General features: G+C 36.0%; 1 protein-coding gene across 5 annotated transcripts in view; it reads right to left on the reverse strand.

The window, feature by feature from the left end:
• Positions 1–3232, reverse strand: part of ncam2b (neural cell adhesion molecule 2b) — a 235687-nt gene extending 232455 nt beyond the window's left edge. The window contains exon 1 of one of the 5 annotated variants that reach the window (XM_077217135.1): positions 3031–3195. In XM_077217135.1, the coding sequence (XP_077073250.1) occupies positions 3031–3082 (52 nt within the window). In that variant the 5' untranslated portion in view covers positions 3083–3195. Of the gene's footprint in view, positions 1–2096; positions 2194–3030 lie in introns of those variants that run through there. The other 4 variants (XM_077217133.1, XM_077217134.1, XM_077217137.1 and 1 more) reach the window with 4 other exon arrangements.
• Between the last annotated feature and the right edge of the window lie 6525 nt (positions 3233–9757).

The raw sequence follows: 9757 nt of genomic DNA on the forward strand, positions 1-9757 counted from the left end.
GTTAAAAGACAGTCAAGCCTTTTTAAGACTGCAAGAAGTGGAGGGCCATCCGTTAAAAAAAAAACAAAAAAAACTGGCTTTAGCAACAGCCCTGGATGTGCAGCAGGTGTTGCGCAGGGATGTAATTCATGAGAACATCAAGCTAAATTACAATTGAACTGACATCACACACTCAATCTAACAATCCTATATCATCAAGGGATTTCACTGATGATAAGCTGATGAACAAGCCAAGGTTCACTGCAACTGTCAGTCACAAAAATCTTCCTAAAACAACAAGAGAAGCACTAATTAACAAAGTGGGCTGATGGTTATTCTAGAAGAATGGCATCATAATGTGTGAATTCTTGTGAAACGCTTGGCTCATATTAAAAGCAGCTAGTGTACAGATTCCCAATGTATTCTTAGTAAAATTCTTAATAAATAAAGTATATAAATATCCGAAACAACCTAGCTCGAGGCAAAAAAAATGTTCACTACTTTAAATCTAACAGTGGGTATTTTAATTAACGTCTGTGATTACAATTTTTGGAATTAGTTTCCCAAAGGATTCATTCAGTGTCCCTTTCTGCAGGTTGGTGGAGACAAGTTCAGTGTCTTTTTGCATCATGAATGAGTCACTGAATCAGTCAAGGGCTGTTCACACTGACAGCAATTTGCAGGGACATAGTAACCAAAGGTTATTCATTTTCAAAGAGATTAACACGCGTGCAAGAGTCAATTTACAAAAATGAGAAACAACAGATCCGGCGACTACCAGTAAGAGCACAGCAAGTGATCCAGCCCCTAATAGAGTTGGATACCACAGCAAAGTAAAGTAGGAAAGACTACTACCAACCACAGTACAGTGTGTGAATCTGCAACCTTTCAATTTACTGTTCATTTAAAACTCTGAGTTGTTCACAAGCGAAACAAGTCTTATAATCATTGTATCAATATAGAGCAAGCAAAATAGCATTTTAGTGCATCCCATGAATGAGCATGGCATTGGTTGGAGTTGCTAAACGAACATCTCGCTCTGTGTTGAATTTGGAACCGCATACTACTCCAATTTTAATTATATCCTTCTATGGCACCAATAGTAAGTATGCGGTTCCGTATTCAGCAACTGTTCTTGAACGAAATCAATGAATGAACAAATCATTTTGTTTGAATTGCTGAAAAACTCAAGGAGTCATGTTGTTCCTTCAGTTTGTGTGAATAATTAAGAATGTTGACTGCAAGAAGAACAAGTCACAAATTAACCAAAACTCTGTGTTTAGGCTATTTGCCTCACAGACATGAGAAATAGGCATAAATAGAAAGCTTGAAATGTCTATTTTTGAACAACCGAATCAGAATCGAAAGCAAATACTTTCTGATTATGTAATCCAAATGAAAGGTGCATTTTCCTCTATAAGCGCGAGTCAGCAACATCAACTTCATATTTGTAGTCAACACAGACTCAATTCAAATGTCTACTTGCTATTTTATCGACACATTCATAAAAAGCTACTTTTGGCTTTAGATTCATTCAAATGTAAAGATCTGTTAACTAACCACCACCATGTCTAGCAAAAACAAAAAATTCTGCTTACAACTTCTCGTCGCAGAATTCAGTTCTCTTTCATTTTGGTTATATTTTATAATTAACTTCTTTTTTTTTACTTCAATTACTTGCGTATGCATAGTAGCCTACATAACAAATTGATTTTAAAAGTGGTTGATTAACTTGTTGTCAACACGATCCTTTGTACTTGGTGCCAATATCAAAACAATGTCAAACAATATCAAACTTTTGCAAATCATCATTCACAACAGACTTGTTTGACAACATGTTTCACATTGCCACGCCTTCCCAACGACACAACTCTTCCATTCTTGATTCATGTGGAATAGAGTTCGAGTTGATATTCGAAACTCCACTTAAAGCAAAAAGCGTTCACTTTAGGTTAAGTTGGATCTGTATTTCAACACCCGTGCGCCCAGGCTAGCCAAAACGTGGAATTAAAGTAGTTTTATTGTGTATCTTTTGGCTAGCATGTCAACTATCCTCGCTATGTAAAGCTGCACTGTGTAAACAAAAGCTTGGTCTCTTAAGTTGGATAAAGACTAACCGTCATTCAGATGAGGAACGGTCTTCCATCCAACGATTTCCCACTAGATGCATTCCATTTATGTTCTGGAACACATCTACACAGTGCTTGTTGCTGGTGGTCGCGCTTTTCTAAATGGGTTAATATGTAGCGCTCTACCCCCACCTGCCGTCCCGTGAGAAGTACCATCCTCTAAAATATATACACACTTCACAAGACTTTGGCAGTGGTCAGTTTCAAAGACGCACTTGAGTCACTGGAGCTATGAACTATATGACGTGTGTTTGTTATTAACATACTAACACATGCACAACGCGCCTCCACCCAAAAATGCAACCTTTATTCTGGTTATCTCAAGAAAATAACCCTGCTCAACATGCACTGAAATTATTATTTTTTTTTAATGAAATTATTAATATTAATAACATACAAATAATAAAAATATATATATTTATTTATTTATATATGTAACCTATGTATACTCACCCTCTCATGTACTTCTATATAGGCTATTTATATTATAGATATTTAGTATTTTTTTATGTAAAAGAAGTAAACAAAACATGTCATGCGTAATTGTAAAAAGTAACTTTTTGTCTGAGATTACGATCAAATGCAACCCATACCCAATATCTGAATCTAGCAAACGCTAGACCTCCACCAGACCACCTCGAGAACCGTCTGCAAGAATTCTCAAGCCCCACATGAGTCTATTATAACAAGTGCAAACAGAGAGCCTTTGCATTGTTAATAAAATGTAAGCTTATTCTGTCAAAAGAAATGTTTTCTCCAAAGGGACGTGCCCAAACTGCAAAGCAGCGCACAACAAATCCGCCCCACTCCTCGTAGCTACGTCCCCCTCATTCAGATAGACCCCTTCAGCGAAATGCATGCCCGAAAGCAAGTCTATTTTCTCACACTTCTCATTTTCATCCTCACAATCATGCGTCCATACCTTGGCTGCCACCGATGAGCAATCCGAGGAAACAGAGGACGGTCCGAATCATTTTCAGCAGGTCCTGATGGACAGCGGCCAGTGCTCGAAGTGAGTTGTACGGACGCTGGACGCTGGTTCTCCCTCTCCGCGCGTGTCAGTCGCTGGCGCGCACGAGCTCGCTCACTACTCACTCGCTCACTGTCTGCCACAGACGGGATCTGTTGAGGAGCTCTAAGCAGCTGTGCCTCAATGCAGTACTTTTTTCAAATGCGCCGAACCAGCCCAACCTACCAGCAGCAGTGCATCGCGGCAGGTACAAACCAATGTCCATCATCAGATCAGTCATACGTATTGATTATTCAGCAGCCTCACAGAAATAGTGGAGTCCTGAAGTCTAAAACCACATTAAATTCGGAGCTGTGGTCCCATTTAACCCCGAAATTATTCGTTTTATGATTTTGAAAAAAAGAATTAGGCTACAAAAAATAAAGGGCATGATGTAAAATAGTTTAAATCAAATATGCCTATTTTAGCTTTCTAGATTACTTATCAAATAAGAATATTTGTGACATTGGTCGATGGTCAACTCCTTTGGACAAAAAGTCAGATGTTTTGTTTCCAATAAAGCTCAAGGGGATCTTTAAGACTTTCTCAAATATTTTCCCATTTTTATTCCAATTTGTGAAGAAGAAGAAATGTTAGGTGACTGATGAATGAAATTAGTAAACATCTTGGAAAATAAAGTTAACACTAATGAAAGATCAAGTTCAGTGCATTGCATCATACAGTATCACATGCAGTATGAGGTTCCATATATCCATACTATTCATACGGCATATACAACTTTTATTCAGAGAGTTTTTGGTTACTAAACCATTTCCCAGGCTCTCTGGCTTGTTTATCTAATTCCAAGCAGGAAACTTAAAACCCTCAAAAGACCTCCATAGGGCCATTACATCAAGCTACATAAACTTCATTTAAGGTCCATTCGGTGCATGTGACTACAAACACTCCCTTTTTTTGGTCCCTGTTGACAGGTGTGACCCATAACTTTGCATGGGTCAGAACATGATACTGGAGTTACTAAAGCTAAACCCCCAAAATTGCAAAGTTCCATAATTGCTTTTTTTTTCTCCAGTTTTTATTTACTCATAACATTAAGCACACATACTCAACTGGTGGCAGGAAAAGTATCTGCGACTTTAAAAATACCTCAATTTCACCTTGACATAGCACACACACACTCCCTGCAGAGTGAATGATATTCTGGAGGAGAGGCTTAGTGTATGTTTAGGTAAAGCATGGCTATGGTTCTGTTTACCTGCAGCTTAGTGATGTTTGTTTATCTAAGGAGATGATGCAGGCACTGTCATGGAAAAAAGATATTGCATTAACGCAGAGAAGAGCTGTGGCAATGAGACATGCACTATACAAATCTAGAGAGAACAGAATTAATTTGAGGGCAAATTCTGTCAAATATCAATTTCAACACATGATGATTTTGTAGGCTTGTCTATAATGTACAGCTAGTGGAGTCCAGCAAAATTGTCAACACGTAAGTATTTATTGTCTCAGATACAAGAAGTAGATGGAATGCCTGGAATTTCTAAGAACAATTTCCTGATCGCACAGTTGTGCATACTTTAAGGTAAAAGAAGAGAGTTTGGCAAAAATAAAATAATCACCTTCCACTTTGATAAGTGAAAGGCTTATTCATAGAGTTCCTAGGCTGCAAGGTTTGTAGCCGAGTCTGAAATTATAAGACTCAGCTTTGACTCTATTATAATCTCAAGGCTCTCTAAAACAGAATCTATAAAACAGGAACTTCAAATTAAGCAGCAATTTCAAATGGTGACTTATTCATGGCTGCATGGTTTGCTCCTATTGGGACACACTAAGGTTGATCTTTGAAAAACCACAGATCGTTGAAATATCACATTAATGCTTCTGAATGACAAAAAAAATGACAATTATTCCAATTATCTATTAACATATTTTGAATGACTTCTTTCATTTACTGAAGGACTGATGGAAATGGACAGAGACAAATGCTTATTTGGGCGTAATAGTTTCAACAGTGTTTTTCCAAATCAAGTTATTATGCTTATTACGATTAAAAGCTCCACGATGAAGAGGAAAACCTCTCAATTTCAAGCTCTTCTGCCCCTGACAGACACAACACTTTGTTACTCTCCAGATAACATCATTAATGAATATAAGTGGAATGAATACTTTGTCACAGTCAAATGCTCAGCATACATGTCACATATAAAAGGAGCTTTAAACAGGAAGCTGAGACACACAGACAGTGTAGATACGGGATTAATGAGTCAGAGAAAATGAGAGGCTGTGATTAAGAGGTTCCTTTGTATAACAGACCAGTTCAGAGCATTTTCTCTATCTGTGTGGCTGGAGCAAAGAACCATGAAACAGAATACTGGCCATAGAAACTTCCTGGACTAGAGATGAGCCAAAACTTAGAGGTGGAACAAAGTCAGAAATGTTGATGTAAGCTCAAATATCCTGAAGGATCAATCTATAATATTATGTCACGTTTCTTTTGGCCAAGGCAGAGGGAATGTTGAACTGAGAGTTGCAAAGTCATTATGTAGCCTACTATAAATCATCAATTAATTTTTTTTACAAGAAATTAATTAAAAGAGTGGTTCTGGTGGTATAGGGTCACAGACAAAAGGTAAGGTAAATTAAATTTATTAAATAAGAACTACAATTATTTATTTTGTATCATTATTTTTTCTTTCTTTTTCTTTTGCTGTGAATTATTGGCTGCTAAGAGGATTAAAACCATTTAAATTCAGGGCACACTTAGAAAACAACATGGTTAATTTTTGTTTAATAAAATTGAAAAAAAGAAAGAATTAAACAATATAAATAAATAAACTCTTTATAAGAATGTCATTTCACAAGACATTAATACATTTTTACAACATAGAATAATTATGGTTGGCATGCTACACGGACCCCAAAAATTATATTATTAATATTGCATAAACATTATATTATAACATTTAAAACTTATATGAAACTTATATTAAAACTACAAACATTTTGGTGTATTTTCTTTGCTAACAAATGTTATGTTAAAAATGCTAAATTCCATTTACTTTGGTCATTTTGTTATAGTGCAGTGGCATTCATGCATTTATATTACTTTTAAGTGAGGCCTATAATAATATTAAAATATGTAGCTTTATTTAATTAACAATGACAGTGCACACTTCAGCACATATATAATCTTTTAGCTAATTACTTTACATGCAAGTATGCTTGTACTATTAGCTACTGTAGCAGTTAACAGAAAAATATTTGAGTAAACGATTTTGAATTTAAAGTAGTTCACTTTTTAAAAAACTTTTGCTGATAATTTACTCACCCCCATGTCATCCAAGATGCCCATGTCTTTCTTTCTTCAGTCGAAAAGAAATTAAGGTTTTTGATGAAAACATTCTAGGATTTTTCTCCATATAATGGACTTCATGGGGTACCAAACGGTCCAAGGTCCAAATGACAGTTTCAGTGCAGCTTCAAATGGCTTTAAACGACACCAGACGATGCATAAGGGTCTTATCTTGCGAAACGATCGGTCATTTTAAAAATAAATAAAAAACGTTTAAGTTTTATAAGCATACATGCTCGCCTTGCTCTGTTCTGTGATGCACGTTCGTGACTCTCCTGTTCGAAATCGTTCATCAAAATGAACAAATCTTTTTTCGAGTCATTTCGTTCATTCAACGAACGAAATGACTCGAACAAAGATTTGTGAACTACTCCTTTAAAGATACATATTTTAATGGTCTAATAAAATTGAATTAAGTTTCAGCTACACTAAATATTTAAGTGGAATTATAGTTTAATTTAATATTATGTGGACTCAAATGAAATAAGTTCACATAACTCATAAATAGTTTTTAAACTTAAAGCTGCAGTAGGGAGTTTTGAGAAAATGTTGACTTAGCCTGAAAATTTGAACAAGCACAACTTACAGGTCCAACCCCCTTGCTCTCTGCTGCGCTACAGCCCTCCCTCCACAGCTCCTCCCCCACAGCGGAGCCTGCCGTGAATGCGCAGGCTAGTAAGCAGGACCACCGATGACGGCTGATTATAAACAGTTATGGAACATTCACTAATAGGGACGAAATATCAACAATATGCTTTACATTGAGTATGGCCTGCCCATACTTTGACTACAAACTTGGTCCTCAAATCATTATGTATTTTGCAATACATGTAACTTTATAAGGTTGCACTCTTTCTATAAGTTATAGCTACTAAGATAACGTTAAAGGATTAGTTCACTTTAAAAAAAAACTTTTGCTGATAGTTTACTCACCCCCATGTCATCCAAGATGTCCATGTCTTTCTTTCTTCAGTCGAAAAGAAATTAAGTTTTTTGATGAAAACATTCCAGGCTTTTTCTCCATATAATGGACTTCAATAGGACACAAACGTTTCGAGGACCAAATGACAGTTTCAGCGCAGCTGAACAAATCTTTTTTCGAGTCATTTCGTTCATTCAACGAACGAAATGACTCGAAAAAAGATTTGTTCATTTGGATGAACGAGTTTGAACAGGAGAGTCACGAACGACGGTACGTGCTCGGGCTGTGCAAGAGAGGGGTGATCAGCGCGTACACGAGCGTGATTGACACTGCTAAGTCATTCCTCCTGGCTCTGATTGGTTGTTTCTGACCGGGCGCGGTGTATTTCTGCAAATGGCAGTAGGACCACAGGGAGCAGCCAGAGGAGCCTGATTTTTTTCACAGATTATCTGTCTCATATTGTACTTTCAGGACATAATGAGAGTTTTAACAAATATTTGTTTTTACAAAAGCTACCTACTGGAGCTTTAAATGTAGAGCGGCGCACAACCTAACGCTTTTAGACTTTCTCAAATTGTGTAAACCTATACTTAGGGTTCAGAGTATTTACTTTTCCCGAATTAATTTATTAATTAATTAATTTCACACGTCTAGTACAAATATGTGGTTTTGTTTCATTAATTTCATTAATTCGTTTATACTTTTTTCTTGATTTACCCAGAAAAATGGAAGTGAAATGGACAACATGCCCCATACATTGTTACATATGAGGGGTGCATTGTAACATGAACAAATGACAGATTAAAATTTTATCTGATCTAATAAAAAAAAATACAATAAAAAAATAAACTAAAATATCTTCTCAATTAAATTTCATAAAAAATAATGGCATTTTTTAATAATTAAAAATAACCACATTTTTTGAGTTTGACAACAAACACACCATAAAACACAGCTATATAGCACAGTTCAATCCATAATCATAATTAATAATTTCTGAACACTGATTCTCAGTCTTTATTTACCTTTTTTTTCCCTCATGGTTTAACAATATAATTAATAAAAGTATAGAATTGAATAACTAGTTTTAATAGAGGCACACTGTAACGCAGTGTTATAACGTTCCCCATCTGCAGAACTGGGATTTAAACCCAGATAGTGTCTTCCGGTAGTTAGCGAACCATTGAAGAACTATCTCAACTGTTAAATAACAGATTGGAGATTCAAGTAATAGCAGATTTGTCTAATTTTAAATAAACACAAAAAATAGAGATGACAATTTAACATTTACTTTTGCTGTTTAAATACATTTTCAGTGATATCTTCCAAAGATTTCTGAATTTTGGTGCATTTTTTTCTCTATAAAGTGTTGATATGACAACTAATAAATACACCATTTTTCATCATGCTAGCATGTGTGGAAGTATTTAAAACAAGTGTGTTGCAACCAACCCCGCGTTAGGTTGTGCCCTACTCTCCCCTATTAAGGCAACCGGTTTTCTCAAATGGTTTGAGTTACCTTAACTCATTGGATATGTCTTTAATCTGTTTTTCACATATATGAAAGCCAAACAATGTATTTCTCTCCACAAATACATTAACATTACTGATTCTTGACATTTGATTCTTTGTATTTGAGTTGGTTTGCGAGCTTCCCTCTTAACTCATGTTGCATCGTTTCACACCATTGCTTGTCAGGTGCTGAACTCATTCTCGGCATGTCAGACGTCAGCGTCCCCGTGTCCTAACGGCCTATATGCTCAGAGACAGAGGCAGAGAGCTGAGACTGAAGAGGAGACACATTCATCAATAAGCCATTAGCAATCCTGCTTTGAGCATCTGCAACCGAAAGCTTCTTCTTACAGCCTCATTCACTGTCTATTCATTGATCCTAGCATGTGTTAACTGAGCAGAAACATGGGCGCGACGTCACTGACACCATCTCTGAGCCACTGAGCTGGTGATTGGCCTTAAATGAGGGCCAGAAAACTTGGAGAAGTAATGATAATGAGCTGATGGTTTGTGAGACATTCAATACATCATTTGTGAATGAAAGTATTAGTTAAGTTAAGTGATACAAAAAGAATATGCAGATAAGAATGTTAATCCCACCGAACATAATGCATCGTTTTCCAAGTCGTGACTGTTTATTTATGAAATTACACTCTTCTTTAAAAAAAAAGAATCTTCATTGACATCTGCAGTTCCATAAAGAAACTTTCACATCCGTTGCAGAAAAGGTTTGGTTTTTGTTATCCTTGTTTTCTTCTCACAAAAATATTAATTAATATACATATAAAAATAATAATTTCAGTGCAATTATTCTGCATATTTCATGCTTAAAAAATTTAATGGAAATTTTATATTGTATGACAAATCCAGTATGACCTATACTTATCACGAGC

This window comes from Siphateles boraxobius, unplaced genomic scaffold (genome assembly GCF_051911475.1).
Source record: "Siphateles boraxobius isolate OS27281-9 unplaced genomic scaffold, OSU_SipBor_1 7, whole genome shotgun sequence".
Classification (NCBI taxonomy): domain Eukaryota; kingdom Metazoa; phylum Chordata; class Actinopteri; order Cypriniformes; family Leuciscidae; genus Siphateles; species Siphateles boraxobius.